This window comes from Mycteria americana, chromosome 3 (assembly GCF_035582795.1).
Source record: "Mycteria americana isolate JAX WOST 10 ecotype Jacksonville Zoo and Gardens chromosome 3, USCA_MyAme_1.0, whole genome shotgun sequence".
Lineage (NCBI taxonomy): Eukaryota > Metazoa > Chordata > Aves > Ciconiiformes > Ciconiidae > Mycteria > Mycteria americana.
This window is the reverse complement of record NC_134367.1, coordinates 51403239-51419636: the sequence shown is the minus strand read 5'-3', so window position 1 is coordinate 51419636 and position 16398 is coordinate 51403239. Positions and strand designations below refer to the sequence as shown.

Below are 16398 nucleotides of genomic sequence, written 5' to 3'. Positions count from 1 at the left end.
TCTTGTGCCAGGCATTGGTTCTTGCCTCCTTTGCCCTGTGGCAGTAGTAACTGATGCACTAAATACAGAACATGGATATTCATGGTTGTTGGGGGAAGAGTGGGAATAAATTTTATGGCTGATAATTCTGAAGAAATAGCTCGGTGGCATAGGATGTTGCTGATACTTTCTCTGTCTGCCTCCAATTATCTTTGCAGGGCTTATCATGGTTTTAGCAGGGGCATCTGAATTTGATCCTCAGTACAATAAAGATGCTACGAGCAGACCAGCAGACAACATTCAGATACCACAGGTTAGTTATATCAAGAGGTGTTTTAGAAATAACTGACCCCTTCAAGGGAAGAGGGAGATGGCGCTTCTAGGTGACCAGATGACGGAATTCAAGTTCTCAAGGCATTAATTTTGTTGAGATGCCACTGTATCTCTTCCGAAATAGAAATTAGAAGCTAGACTTGATTTAATTTTTTTTAAATTAAAAGATAACATTACTTGGTAATAATACTTGGCTTAAATGGAATCAGTTTAGTATCTAGGCTGCTGGGTTGGGTTTTTGGGGAGGGGTGAACTAGATAGGGAGTCAGTCCTTATAAATTTTGAGTATTGATATAAGGAGGTGATTGCCGTTTGATAAAGTTCTTTTAAATCATTAACACAGATCTGGTTAAATATGTTAATACTGAGATAAAATTATGATCTGATATCTGAATTAATAATCTCTTTAAATGTTACGAAGATTTCTCCATGAATGTCAGTTCCCCTTTGGTTGCCTTTTATTTTCATTTCCACTCAGTCTTCCCAACTGCCATAATGCATACTGTGGCAAATAATTATTGCTTAGCAGAGTTTTAGGAAGTCTTATTTATCAGAAACTAACACTTTGGTTTTAAGAAGTTTAAAGCACAGTATACAAAATGCTCCAAAGAAAATGTTCTTAGTTTGCAAAATGAGGGGGTGTAGTCTCACAGATTTAACCTTTGCATGCACACAATTGAATTTTCAAGTTGTAAACATGCTTTCACGTCCTAAACATAAAGAAAAGAGACTGAGATACCTCTTTACTTAATTGTCTTTGTCTCTTTTACAAATTCTTTATCATCTTGTGGACTTTAAGAGAAGGAGCTAGAATTGTGATTGTGCTTGGGAGCACATCACTGGGAAAGATCACCCTGATCATCAGTTCTTCTCCCGTGCTGCTGCAAGCATTGGCATCATGCAAGCCCTTTACATTTAATCATTATTTAAAAGCCAGTCAAGCCTCCTGTAACCATATCCTACTGAGAAGCTGTTCCAGACCTTCCAGTTCTAGTGGTTAGGAGTCTTGTTTGTGACCAATTTGTATTCGTATTTTTTGTCATCATTATTCTTGAGTCTAAATGATTCTTGCTGTGTGTATCCCTAATGCATTTACAGACAGAAGCAATAGCCCATTTGTTCTCTTTTTGTCTTCATTTTGCTAAACTAGAAAAGCTGCTGTCTTTTCATCCCCTGTTTCCTAAAAGGCTCTTCATTTCCCTCATCCTGCTATGTGCTGAATAGGGTACTGTCCCCAGTTGATGTATTTCTGAATTTTACGTTATTTTTTATTTTGTCTGCTCAGAATTGTCCGCAATATTCCATGTTAAGTCTTAGCAGTGCCTTAGTCGGTGGCACTGCTATTCCTGTATTTCTGCAGGGAATAACTTTCAGCATACTGTTTTCCACAGCTGTTGCATATGGTGGTTTAATATAACTAGTGTGGGATCACTGTTTTCCAGATTCCTCTCATCTTATACCCCTGTTTTCCAGCTAACAAGCTCCCATCTTCGAGCTGCAGTTCTTGTTAGTATGCAAGTGCATGACCTTGCGTTTTATACTATTGGATTTTGTTCCATTTCTAAAGCTGCAGTCATCAGTGTCATCTGTGTTCTTTTTTTCTTAGTATATGGCAGTACAAGTCTCCAAAGCATCAATACAGAGGGTATTGCTAATAATTTTTGTTAGTGTATCCTGCTTTTTGGGCCATGATTATTGTTCCCATTTTTATTTCACTGTTTTATCATAAACCCAGTATCGATACTTTTTATAAAAGTTTTCTTATCAAAGTTTTAGTCGTCTTGGTCTGGTGTTATACCAGGATGTGCTTATAAGGAACTTCTTGTTAGAAGATTTTTTTCAAGTGTAGGGAAAGACTGGTCAAAGGTCAGTGTAGCCTGGCTGTTGATCCCCTGACTTCCCTTTGTGGCTGGAGATTTTGGAACCTCAATCTCTCCTCAGGTGACTTGTTGACCTAAAAAGTGAAGCTTCTGGGCCATGTATTAATTCTGATAAACTATGAGCTTCTGTTCCTCAGCTTTGCAGCCTTTCCCTCCAGGGTCTTCAACAAATTCAGTTGAGAGACCTGTTTGAACTGTGCATCTTGGTCTAGTCAGGATCAAGACAGGTCATCCTGAATAAAGAATACCATGCTTTTTTCAAGTTGATGCTGTTTACAAATAAGTTAAAATACTTGATCTTCAGCCTACCAGGGAGTTCAGGCTTATAACCCTCCTTCCTGTGATACTTGAGAATATTTCTGAGGAAGCTGGCTAGGTCTTAGATGGGTGAAAGGTCTCAAGATGATACTGTTGCTAGTGCATATTGAGTTTAATATAAATACTGTAGAAATATGGTTGAATCTAGTAAACCTTGGCAATAAAATCGGATTTAAAAAATACTTATCAATACAAATTTACTCAATCTATTCAAGGCAGGTTTCTTGTGTGCAAATCTTTACTTCCTCCCTCATCCCCCCCCCCCCCCCCCCCCCCCCCCCCCCCCCCCTTGAAACAAGGCATTTAAAGATACTTCTTGACTTTTTGGAGCTGGGTTATGAATAAAAATGGCTAACGTTCATCTCTACAGAACTTTCCAGGGAAAAGTTACTTAAAGGCTTGCTTTTGTGAATGTAACTTTTTTCCTTGTAAACCATTCTCCTCCTGTATTTGTTTCTCTTGTCGTGGTTTAGTCCCAGCCGGCAGCTAAGCACCACGCAGCCGCTCGCTCACTCCCCCCTGGTGGGATGGGGGAGAGAATCGGAAGAGCAAAAGTAAGAAAACTTGAGGGTTGAGATAAGGACAGTTTAATAGGTAAAGCAAAAGCCGCGCACGCAAGCAAAGCAAAGCAAGGAATTCCTTCGCTACTTCCCATGGGCAGGCAGGTGTTCAGCCATCCCCAGGAAAGCAGGGCTCCATCACGCGTAATGGTTACTTGGGAAGACAAACGCCATCGCTCCAAATGTCCCCCCTTCCTTCTTCTTCCCCAGCTTTATATACTGAGCATGACGTCATGTGGTATGGAATAGCCCTTTGGTCAGTTTGGATCAACTATCCTGGCTGTGTCCCCTCCCAGCTTCTTCTGCACCTGGCAGAGCACGGGAAGCTGAAAAGTCCTTGACGAGTGCAGCAACAACTAAAACATCTCTGTATTATCAACACTGTCTTCAGCACAAATCCAAAACATAGCCCCATACCAGCCACTATAAAGAAAATTAGCTCTATCTCAACTGAAACCAGGACACTCTTTAGCACGAAAATAGCTATTTGTATTTAACTATTCTATTTTAGCTAATCAGAGGAATTGGTGGCATAAATTTAAAGAAGAATGAGCCTCCACTCACCTGCCCTTACAGCCTGAAAGCCAGAGTTCTGCTGCTGACTCATCTTGCCAGGATGGAAGTTCCTGAGGTCCTTGAAGAAGGTAATGGCTTCTCCACTAACGGGATGTTGTTGGAAACAGAGCAACACATTGCATGCTACAGTACTCATAAACACACTTTTTGTCCATTAGAGTTGTGTGGATCTCTGCTCAATAATCTCTGTTGCAGTGTACTCAGAGTCATTAAAGCTGAAAAACTAAAACATTTACTTAGCGTTTTCTCATTCTCTTGATAGCCCTGTAATGCTAATATCGTAGTTTTTAATGCTTTTTGGCTGCAAATGTGACTTTGATACTTTTTTTTTCTTCTTTGTAATAGAATAAAAAGCTAAACATGTGAAGTGTATTTGCTTTTCAGAGTAAAGAAATCCAAGATAAGCATAACATCGTGCTTGATAATATGTCCATTCATGGTTATTTTTGGAGTTTTTTCACCCCACTATGTAAAGCAAGGGTGACAAGATTAGAACTTTAAAATATCAGTTACATATGAGATTCAGTTTTGTGTTTTGCAGGTTTTTATACTTGTAAATATACAAACTGAAACGTTTCTAAATGCAGTTCTTAAGTTTCAGCTATGAAACTCATGGTTTCTTAGGCTGACCAGCAAACTTGAGATGTTCTATATTTTAACGCAAATGGAAAAAAAACCCAACCAAACAATGAAGATGCTTTGGTTCAAATTTTTCAGTTTCTTTCAAGAGAAAAATGATCAGTTTTAAATAGCCACTAAAAATACCTCCTCTTCCCTGCCACTTAGTTACTGTTTGTGCTTAGAACTTCACAGATCTGTATTCAAAAGTAGTTAGTACTTTACAAATAATATTTTTCCCAAAATTGATGTTTCACTTAAAACAAAAAATCCTTTTTTAAACCTGTGGTTACCTGAAGAATTAATGCTATTTTAATAAGACTGGTAAATTGTCTGTGCCATACTGTTGCTTTTTTAGATGGATCTAATAATACTTCTTCATTTGGTGTGGAAGCTGCTTGTCTGGTACACAATTTGTGTTCCCTCTTAGAATTTGCTCTTTCCTGTTTTGTTAGGGAATGTTATGGATGGATGTGTCAATGTGAATAAAGTGGTATTTTCAATAATACAAGAATGAATAGAAATTAAGGCTGCACCATTAAATGTCCAGTTCATGTAAACTGTCCTCTTTTTTCCTAATAGAAGTGCAGCATAATTGCAGCCAGTTATGTCTTGCAGATCAGCAGTTTATCCTGAAAAAGAGTCCTGCACTTATTCAAGAAATGATTAATGTGATCTGCCAACTAATAATAATGGCTCGAAGCCGGGAAGGTAAGAAGAGAAACTGTATAATTAAAACTAGTAAATATGATTCTTCACTGCAATATTTCATAAAGTTTTTGGTTCTTGTGGGAAACAACCTATGATATTTAGATATACCTAAATGTGCTTTTGCTCTTTTCACTGTAATGAGAGCGCTCTCCATTTTGAAGATTGAAATGCTGCTGCTGCCGCCAAGCCCCACTCTGAAATCTTGAGTATCTGTGTTCACCTTGTAATTTTTGCAGTTAAAAGTTTCTCCTTAAATGCAATTGAAAACCTTTTCTTAAAGATCTGGTCCGTTCTTGGTAGCAAAGCACTTAGTATAAGACACGTTGAACCTTGTGTTCATCCGTCTTTTAATTTGCACTTTCACAGTTCTTCCTCTTCTGTTATGAGTGTCACTTGTGTTTTGGCTCATTTCTGTGCCATAATTTCTTTGTGTGTTGCTCATATTTCTCCATTTCTGGTTCCTATGCTGTTGAGTCTGCTATGTAGGGTTTTTTTTCCTGAACTTGCAATGGCAGGTGCTTTTCCATAATTGCCATAGAAATTACAATTTAATTGAAATGTAATATTTAAGCTTTTTTATTTTTACTGTAAAAAGGCAATTATGCTGAAGATGGTTGCTTGCAGGGTAAGGAAACAAAGACTTGGATCTCATTCCATTATTGCAGCAAACATACGCAAGGCATTTTTTTATGCCAAACTGGGGACCATTTTGCTTGCCATCAAATAATACTCATCGGTTGATCTTTACTGGACCAAAACTCCTTTAACAAGCATTCATAGCCTCCTAACAAGAATGGTTTTGGGGAAGATCTTTCCCAGAACTATTGCAAGTGGTGCTGGAAATTGTGCTTCTTAACCAAATAAAGTACAAGAGTGCGGATGTGAGCAGATAAGGCTGTTGCATGCTGGCTTACGTGTCCTATTTTAGAAGGAACTATTGATTTCTATTTCTCTTTTAAACCCTGTCTTTACTAGTCTTTACTGAGTCTAAACCCTGTCTTTACTGAGACTGCTGGGGAGAGAACTTGAAACTTGGAAGAAAACAGTAGCCATATTTTTCATTGCAGAAGTAATATTCACCTAATGTTAGATTATATTTATTAATGAGTATCATATTAAGAGATCAGCTGTGGATAGATATTGGATATGTTTTTGTGAATATTCTCCAGACTAGCACTGTAACTAAGTTGCAAAGATATCTCCTGTACAGATTTAAGATAAGGAAACTAATGCTGTGAAACTTTATTAGTTTCTAATAGTTTATTTCTCTTTGGTTCAAATTTTTCAGTTTCTTTCAAGAGAAAAACAATCAGTTTTAAATAGTTTAATTATTGTAATTATTTTGGAAGTGTTGGAATTTTTTTGTGTTTTTTTTAAGTTTTGCTAGCTCAGCAGGACTAAGTCCACATATTATAGCTAATTATGAAAAGTACTTGTTTGTAAGCCCTTGCATATGCCAAATATAGACACCTTTTTTTTAATGTGGATAGTTTTTTTAAATAAAAATACTTCAGACCTCTAGAAGATTTCTTTTAAGATGGCCTATATGTATATATTAGTCAACTAGTAAATACTTGTTTTCACTTGTGCAAAATGAAACCAAAATAATAGAGCCAGAAGCTTTTTTTATGTAACAGAACTGGAAGTCTTTGAAAAATTAAAAACACCTATATCTCTTTTGTAAAAGCTGAAATAAGATACTTAACAGAATACATGATATACTTTACAACTTGAATGACCTCCAAGTAGCTGTATTCTTCTCCTAGTTCTGTATGTACATGGAGATACCTTTTTAATTTGACAGTAAAATGATTACTTATAGATGCAGTGTATTTCATAAACCGCTTTGAAGTTCCAAAAAATTTAGGTTTTTAGCTTAAATTAAAATTAAAAAATCAAACAGTATTTTGGAAGACAGTAGTGTAAATTAATTTTCCATTTGCATGTGAAATGGAAGTGATGGTTATTAAAAAAATCAAACCTAAACGACCTCTACTACAAACAATTTCTAAAGTTTTTCATGATCCCTGCCAACCTCAATGAGTCTGTAAAAGTGGATGAGAAATTATAGTTGTCATTATGTATGGTAGAAGTTACTTCCATAGATTTGTAAAAAACTCAAAGTGTATCATAGATATAGTTGAGGATTTGCTTGGTATTTCTGTAGCAGGTTTTCTAAAAATTATTTCCAAAGTTTTAAAATGGCAGTATTCAGAAATTGGTACCGAACATTTCCTCTGACTTCCATGCTAGTGCTCTCAGCACAAAGCATTAAAGGGAAGGTGGTACTGAACAGTTGCCCATCAGGCCAACAATAATGAATTTAAGGACTTAAAAGTAAACAATTTCAGAATTTTAGTCTTTGGTGTAAAGGAAAATCACCATTTTTGCTACTTATCACTTAGCAAATTTAAAATGTTGACCTGGCTTTTGATGAATGTACATGTAGAGAGAATTTTGTTTGGAAACTGGAAATCAAAAAGGTATCATTGTTTTGTGTGGTTTTTTTTTTTTTTTTTTAAGATATGAGTAAAATTAAAGTTAGATACTGAAATTTTTGAGAGACTATTTTGTTTAAGTTTGTGTATTTGTCATCTTAACACAGTTTTAAGTAGCTTAAAACTTAACTACAGATGTTTCTGGGTTTAATTCTAATTTTCACTTAAATCAGCCTTGACATGGTACATAAAATTATCACATGCTATAATTAGCCACAGATGTTCAGCAGTCCTGATCTGTGGAAAATACAGAGATGATGGCATGCGTTAATATTAACTAAAGAAATATTTTGGGGAGAGACCTTATTTTGTGAAACCTAAATTGATGGTGGGATGAGGAGTCTCATTTTGCGCTGCATTCATTTGTCTTTCAAATATCCTGAGTTATTGTAATCATCATTATTATTCAAGAAATATCTGTAGCCATTTATGCATACTTTGTAATCAGGGCTTTTGAGGAAAAGCACCTTGGATGAATCTTCAGAATCTTGGCACTTCGTTTTCCTAATTAATTTTAAAAATGTCCATATAGCATTCAACTACTGGTCCAGTATCAGCTGTTCTTGAAAGAGATGCAAGAAAGACTGAGAAACACTAAGGACAGCACATCATGGAATGAGATTTATGAAGCTCTGCTGTCTGAGCCCTTCACAGGGACAAGCATCCTGCCTGCCCAGATAGCAGAGTGGTAACTCGGGCTGCTTATGCATCCCCATAAAAGCCGTGGACGTTGCCTTTCTTACCAAACCCCATTAGAAACAATCTGTCATGAAAGAATGAGTGTAGGTTTGGCATCAAAATTGTTTAATCATGGTTACTTCTTAATTTTTAACAGAGCTATCATTCTTTGCAGATGAGTTTGGATTCGTTATTATTTGGATTTGTTATTTCCAAGGCACAGTTTTAATTTGCTTTCATAAAAGCAAAATTGATACTATTTTCATTTCGGTCCAGTCAGTTTTTAGTTACTGCTAAGCTTTTTCCAGCCTGGTGGAAAATGTGGCAATTGTGAGCTACCTTTGGATAAAATATCTTTTACTCTCTTGCCTGACTTCCTCATAGTCTGCGAGACTTTCTTTTTACATGCAGCTCCCTGAAAATATGCTTTGCTCTGTGGCATCCCTTGCTTGCTTCCGTTGTTTTATAACTGGTAGTTGATAATCAGCAGGCCTAAATTATCTTGATGGCTTCTTTGATGGCTATCTTGATGGCTTTGAGATCATCCTTAAGTGTCATAAGTAGAGAGCTGCCATGCCAGGCGAGGTGTTTGCTGCCAAAACCATGGAATGTGCTCTAGTAACTGTCTGCATAAAGGTTAGGCATCAGTTCAGCTGTCCAGCCAAAGTGCATTTCTTAATTCAGGTTGGAAGCTGCAGTGTAATGGTTGTGGTTTGACCCAGGTGTATACCATTCCTTCACAAGCAACTGCGGTTTGCGTTTAAATTTGTGATTGACTACTGTAATGTCATATGTTTTGGATGACTTTATGACCTTAGATTAAAGGTCATCTTGTCTTGTGCACTTTGACGAGCAGAAGCTGTCAAAATACGTGCAGTAATGGCATTCATTTTATGGCAGGGGCGGTTGGGTGTTAAAGCTATACTGTCCTGAAATCCACGCTCGGGGAATATTAAGTCCTGTGTTATTTTCGGGAAACAAAATAATATTCTCCAACTTTGTTAAAATATTTTTCTACTGTCATATGGATGATGAGTCCATGCTTTAAAAAAGAGAAGAATTTCTACTCTGACTAGTGCTCTGTGGTCTCAAAGCTCTAGGTGAATTTCCTGCAAAAGCCAGTTTGTCAGAGAATATTTAGGATTCTTTTATTAACTTGGTTTGCAGTGTGGGTTTTTTTAATTTAAAAAAATCCTGTGACTTTCCTTAGCAGCAGCCAAAAAAATTAGAGGGGAGGTAGAAGATAGGTAAGATGGAAAGTAAATTTTTTGCTATTTAGTTGAGGGATTAGTCTTTCCGTTACTTTTTTTTTTTTTTTAAATAAGGTAGAAGTTACATCTTTGTTACTTATCAGTATGTCTAGCTGGATAGTTCCATTCATGTGTTATTTTTCTCTTTGCATTGCCTGTAATCTTCACAGTATTTATTAATATACTGGGTTAAAAAAAATCCTGCCATGTAATTTGATTCGATAGCTGATTATAGCTTGGTGTAATTAATGAAGAAATAGGCCATTTAAAGGGAGAGGGGCAGGTGGAGCAGAGGTGATGGTGATCTTTCATGTACATTTAACAAGCCCTAGTAGCTGCTTATAAATTTGCAGCAAGGTAGTGGTGTAAAGGAAGGAGAAAACATACTGAAGACACCAAATCTGGGGTTTTTTTGGTCAGATTTATTGTGTTCTCATATATCCTCTGTAAAATGTTTTAAAATTAATTTAAACTTGCCTTTTATCAAAATACATGGCCATTGCACTTAACATTCATCAATTTTGGCTTTGGTACCCTTTTGGGCAGGTGTAGGTTACAGCCTGTCTGCCTTCTCACCTAGGTGTAAGTAAACCTGCTTTTATTCACACCTTTAATTGCCTTGATAGCCTGGTAATCTTGATCACACAGTTCTAGCAGAGTGGCCATATTTCTTCTGACCATCTGTCTAATCTATTGAAAGATGCCTCCATGCCCCTGTTGCAGTGTCCCAAATATACCAGCCAAATATGTCCACACCAAACATACGTATTTCTATACTTACATGAGTATATTTGTGTATGTACACACACAGATATTTGTGTTCATACTTATTTTTATATGTTTATATGCAGAATGTACCTGTAACAGTCAAGGTAACCAAAGGTTGATTGTTCCTCAGAAGAGATTTTAAAGTATAAGGAAAATACATATACTGATTCTTAAATAAAATGACAGGCATCATAAATTACAGGTGTTTTCTGTAATACGTGTTTAAAATTTCCTTCAGTTCTTTTATATGCTATATACAAGTTCAGCAAAAGATTTAAGTAGCTGAAATTCCTCTTGGCTCCCTGAAGAGGCTCTAACTTATTTTTTTGTTTCACAGTAAAGTGTATATATAGAGCGACCTGAACATTGCCAATTCCGGACTTGCAGCAGCTCTTGAGCTGCAGGGGAATTCTGAAATGGGTTTTCTAAACAGGGTTTTGAGAAGTCTTATTTATGAATGGACAGTTGTCTACAAAGTTAAATAGCAGTATGGGGAAATCTGTCTGCTTTGCTTTTTCATTTCTTTGCAGACATGATGAAAAGTATTAAGTGACTATTTTTCTTTTGCTCTGTTCTGGTTAAGACTTTCTCCTTGTCTATCTTATAATAATTTTAATTATGTAGAGTGTATACCTTCTTGTACTTTAAAATATTAAAGGAATTATAGGTAATTTCTAAAAGAAAACTCAAATAGATGTTTGCTCAGACACCCCTTTTAACCTTTAGGTATACTTATAAAACCCGTGCCTTTGATATTTTTACAGCTATTCTTACTGCCTTCTAACATAATATAATATGCTCTGCTTAGCTTCTGTTATACCTACAGTTTTTTTCTTGCATGTAATAGGCTGCTACCTTTATGTTCATATCAAGATGAAAATCTTATGAATAATACATTGTGTTGTAAAAGATTAATGTTTAATGATAAATTATATTTAATGATATGCTTACAAAGTAGAGCTAAACATGTTATACACACACACACATATACATATAAAAAAATGCAAATTTCAAACAAGTTGGTTTTGATGCTGCTGGTTTTTTTTTTTTTTTTAAACTTAAGTGGTGGAGTTTTTGTCTATAAGAATTGCATAGATACATTGTGCTGTTGTTCCCTGAGACAATGTTAGATGGAAGTCTTTCCCTGTCTTAGTGTTCAGCTGTGATAGCCTAAATAGAGGGAAGAAAATGTCTGCTGAGCTATGTGACTGCAGTGAGAGTAAAAAGGCTACCTGATTAATTATGCTGAACATTAAGACGCCTCTTTCTTTTGCTTGGTTGACTGAAAACAAGGTTTTCTGTAGTCTACAATCCAAGTATATGTTGTAAAAGTGTAAGAAGAAAAAAAATAATTAAAAATTATGTCATCTGTTTCATTCTCCCCAAGAAAGGGAGTTCCGTGCTCCATCTTTGGGATCTTTGGAAAATTGCATGAAGCTTTCCCAGATGACTGTCCAGGGACTTCAACAGTTCAAGTCTCCCCTCTTGCAGCTGCCTCACATTGAAGAGGACAGTCTTAGGCGAGTCTCCAATCATAAAAAGGTATAAAACTAGAAATGATACTTGGTAACTTCTTAAAACACTTCCTGTTACTTCTTTTACCTATTTGTCTATAAGGAAGCAAAGTCATGAATTAACTAAGAGAATAAAAATATATTTTTAATTTTTCAGGAATTCAGTACAATACTTCCTAGATTATCTGTGTGGTTTTTTTTTCTTTCTTTAAAGTCCATCTCAGTTAGGAGGTGGGAATTATGATCAGAGATCTGATAAGTGTAAAAGTGTGTAAAAGATCAGTCTACGTTGACCTCATGAACAGCAGAAACAGTTTCTTTCTTATTACAGAGTACTAGCTCCTATTTAATATTTTTCCAGAATGTGGCTGGAATATCCTACTGGGACTTTTTTTTTGGCTTGTTTGGCTTTGCATCATTCTGAATCTAGTTTCATAGAAAATATATTTGGAAGGTAGCACAGGGGAGTTCGTAAAAGGAAAAAAATTATCAGTTACTGTGGGAAGTATTTAATGTTTTGTGATCCTTTATGTATGAAAGAGGATGCTTTATAAAGCTCTTGCTATGTAGTTCTAGTTGGATAAGTGTTGGTATTTGTAGAGTGTAAGGACAAAAAAGAATAGTCTTGCCTGAATACCTGCATACGTTTCTTCACTCTGTTTCACTGACTGTCTCTGTATTCAAACCTGCTTGTTTGTTTGACTGTAGTATATCTTCTAGGATTGCCTGGTTAGAAACAAGCAGTTATCTTCTAGTAGACACTGTTGACTTTTTTTGATAGTCTTATTACAATGCTTAATTTGGATCAATCTTAAAAATATTCTTTTAATCTAATGGAAGTTTTGTTTAGCTTTAACTACAGCCTTAGGTGGTGTTTAAATGCTTCTGTCTTAGTGTGAAGGTAAAGAATTCTTAAGTACTGCATTTTTTTTAATCGCCTTTGAAGATGCTTGTTCATTAAATAGTCAAGTAGTCTTTTCCTTTGGATGAGGTAAAAGAATCATTCTCTTACAGGTATCATCAAACACTTACTTTTCTTAACCCAGCCCTAAACTACAGGGAGGGTACAAAAAAGTACCCAATTTTAGATGTATTTTTTGACATGTGCAGTGTAACTAAGTAAAAAAAAATCAAGAATTTGGCTATCTCATAATCCCACCTGTCCTTTCCCTGAAAGAGGGAAGAGACAAATTTATTAGGTGTGTTTGTACAGGATTCCCATGCATTGAGCTCTTCAAAAATACAGTCCCCCTAGATTGGAAGTATGATCAGTCTACCTGGATGCATGAAGTTGTTTTTAATAAAATACGTACATTTATAATGGTGAGCTAATCAAGTGTTAAGAAAAATCTGTGTTTGATTTTATCCTTTTCACTCTGCTCTGCAAATCTTGAATGGTTTTAGACTTGTTTGCAGTTCAGTATGGGGGGAAAAAAAAGTGACTTGTACTTAGTTGTTCCTGCTAGTATAAATCTGAAAGCACTGAAGTACTCTATCTAAATAAAGATCCCGATTAGTAAGACTTCTTGGCTCAGCTTTCTGAAAAAGCTGGCTGAAGTAATAGTTTTATAAAAAAATGTGTCCAGTTTCTAAGGGGTGCCATACTAAGGAACACACCAATGTTCAAAGCAGTTCTATTTAGTAGGTCTGAATGCAACCTCTGTTTTATTGTTTCTCAAAACATATGCTTGCTAGTTTCCTAAAGTACGCTTTTTAATAAGAACAAAGCAAATGGTGTGTATGTATTAGTAACGTGGGGACACAAGTGATATATTATCAAGAGTTTGTTTGTGGACTGTGTTCTCTGCTACAATGTGACTTCCTTTTTTTTTTTTTCTAATTCAGTACAAAATCAAAAGTATTCAGGATTTGGTGAGTTTGAAAGGTTCTGATCGTCGCAATTTACTGCACTTCCTAGAAGATAAGAAATATGATGAAGTTATGGCTGTCCTTGGCAGCTTTCCGTATGTCACTATGGATATAAAACCACAGGGTGAGTGGGAGGTCCTTTTGTTCTGTATATGTCGCTCTTCTGACATTTTGATAGTCTGTTGGCAGTAAGCTTTTGGAGGACACTGATACACAACTCACTGTTATTTATGTGGCCTGGAAATGACATTTTTTTGAGTGGCGGCCTCTTGTACATGAGATTTATAGTCTGAGGAGATAAAAGTACATTGAAACATTTCACAGATTCCCAAGCCAGCAGTAGTTTCTCCTACAGGAGCTTATGATATTTCATCTGTTGATTTAAATTTTCATGAGCAATGTGGAATTCTGGTTGAAATACCACTTTTATTAGCTATCTTAAAAAGTTGTGCTTATTCTAGGATTTATGCTCAGCTTACTCCAGCATGGGGAGTCCTTTGTGAGATTTTGAGTTGGAGACCCTGATGACTAAATATTCAGGGGCTCTTTTGTGATAATCCTTGTATAGTTTTTATATCTGGCAGAATTTGTCCATGCTAGGCTTAGCTACCTTTTGTGTGCACCGTTTCAATGAATGTATAATGCTCTTCCTCTGTGAAGATTAGGTATATCGTTAAGCAGTTCCAGTTAGCCTTTCATAGAATCATTAAGGTTGGAAAAGACCTCTAGGATCATCTAGTCCAACCGTCAATCCAACACCTCCATGCCTACCAAACCATGTCCCAAAGTGCCACATCTACATGTTTTTTGAACTCCTCCAGGGATGGTGACCCCACCACCACTCTGGGCAGCCTGTTCCAATGCTTGACCACCCTTTCAGTAAAGAAATTTTTCCTAATATCCAATCTAAACCTCTCCTGATGCAATTTGAGGCCATTTCCTCTCATCCCGTCACTAGTTACTTGGGAGAAGAGACTGACACCCACCTCACTACAACCTCCTTTCCTGATAAGGTCTCCCCTCAGCCTCCTTTTCTCCAGACTAAACGATCCCAGTTCCCTCAGCCGCTGCTCATAAGACTTGTGCTCTAGACCCTTCACCAGCTTCATTGCCCTTCTCTGACACGCTCCAGCACCTCAATGTCCTTCTTGTAGTGAGGGGCCCAAAACTGAACACAGTATTTGAGGTGTGGCCTCACCAGTGCCAAGTACAGGGGCATGATCACTTCCCTAGTCCTGCTGGCCACACTATTTTTGATAGAAGCCAGGATGCCATTGGCTTTCTTGGCCACCTGGGCACACTGCTGGCTCATGTTCAGCCGGCTGTCAACCAGCACCCCCAGGTCCTTTTCTGCCTGGCAGCTTTCTAGCCACTCTTCCCCAAGCCTGTAGGTTGTTGCATGGGGTTGTTGTGGTCCAAGTGCAGGACCTGGCACTTGGCCTTGTTAAACCTCATACAATTGGCCTCAGCCCATCGATCCAGCCTGTCCAGGTGCCTCTGCAGAGCCTTCCTACCCTCAAGCAGATCAACACTACTGCTCAACTTGGTGTCATCTGCAAACTTACTGAGGGTGCACTCGATCCCTTCATCCAGATCATTGATAAAGATATTAAACAGAACTGGCCCCAGTACTGAGCCCTGGGGAACACCACTTGTGACTGGCCGCCAACTGGAGTAAACTCCATTCACCACCACTCTCTGGGCTCAGCCATCCAGCCAGTTTTTCTACCCAGCAAAGAGTACGCTTGTCCAAGCCACGAGCTGCCAGCTTCTCCAGGAGAATGCTGTGGGAGACAGTGTCAAAGGCTTTACTAAAGTTGAGGTAGATAACATCCACAGCCTTTCCCTCATCCACTAGGCGGGTCACCTTGTCATAGAAGGAGATCAGGTTGGTCAAGCAGGACCTGCCTTTCCTGAACCCATGCTGGCGGGGCCTGATCCCCTGGTTGGCCTGCACATGCCTGTTGAGTGCACTCAAGATGAACCGCTCCATAATTTTCCTCGGTACTGAGGTCAGGCTGACAGGCCTGTAGTTCCCCGGATCCTCCTTCCGGCCCTTCTTGTAGATGTGCGTCACGTTTGCTCATCTCCAGTTGTCTGGGACATCTGCTGTTAACCAGGACTGCTGATAAATGATGGAGAATGGCTTGGCAAGCTCCTCCGCCAGCTCCCTCAGTACTCTCAGGTGGATCCCATCTGGCCCCATGGATTTGTGTGTGTCCAGATGGTGTAGCAGGTCGTTAGGTGCTTCCTCCTCGATTATGGGGGATTTATTCTGCTCTCTGTCCCTGTCTTCCAGCTCAGGGGGCTGAATTTCCTGGGGATAACTGGTCTGACTACTAAAGACTGAGGCAAAGAAGGCATTAAGTACCTCAGCCTTTTCCTCATCTTTGGTGGCAATGTTCCCCCCCGCATCCAATAAAGGAGGGAGATTCTCCTTGGCTCTCTTCTTGTTGTTAATGTATTTGTAAAAACATTTTTTGTAAAAAAAAAAAAAAAAAAAAAATTTGTAAAAACATTTTAAACTCCTAAAACAGTGGCCAGATTGAGTTCTAGCTGGGCTTTTGCCTTTCTCATTTTCTCTCTGCTTGACTTGATGAGATCCATGTACACTTCTTGAGTTGCCTGCCCCTTCTTCCAAAAGTGGTAAACTCTCCTTTTTTTTCCTGAGTCCCAGCAAAAGCTCCCTGTTCAGCCAGGCCAGTTGTCTTCCCCGCCGGTTCGTCTTACGGCACATGGGGATGACCTGCTTCTGCACCTTTAAGACTTCCTTCTTGAAGAATGCCCAGCCTTCCTGGACCCCTTTCCCCTTCAGGACTGTCTCCCAAGGGACTCTCTCAACCAGT

The 16398-nt window shown here is 37.9% G+C and overlaps 1 protein-coding gene across 1 annotated transcript in view; it reads left to right on the top strand.

Moving 5' to 3' along the window:
* SEC63 (SEC63 protein translocation regulator) overlaps nucleotides 1-16398 on the top strand; it is a 65776-nt gene that overhangs the window by 34900 nt on the left and 14478 nt on the right. The window contains exons 9-13 of the mRNA XM_075498494.1: nucleotides 198-292; nucleotides 3582-3714; nucleotides 4883-4975; nucleotides 11557-11711; nucleotides 13529-13676. Of these exons, the coding sequence (XP_075354609.1) occupies nucleotides 198-292; nucleotides 3582-3714; nucleotides 4883-4975; nucleotides 11557-11711; nucleotides 13529-13676 (624 nt within the window). The remainder of the gene's footprint in view (nucleotides 1-197; nucleotides 293-3581; nucleotides 3715-4882; nucleotides 4976-11556; nucleotides 11712-13528; nucleotides 13677-16398) is intronic.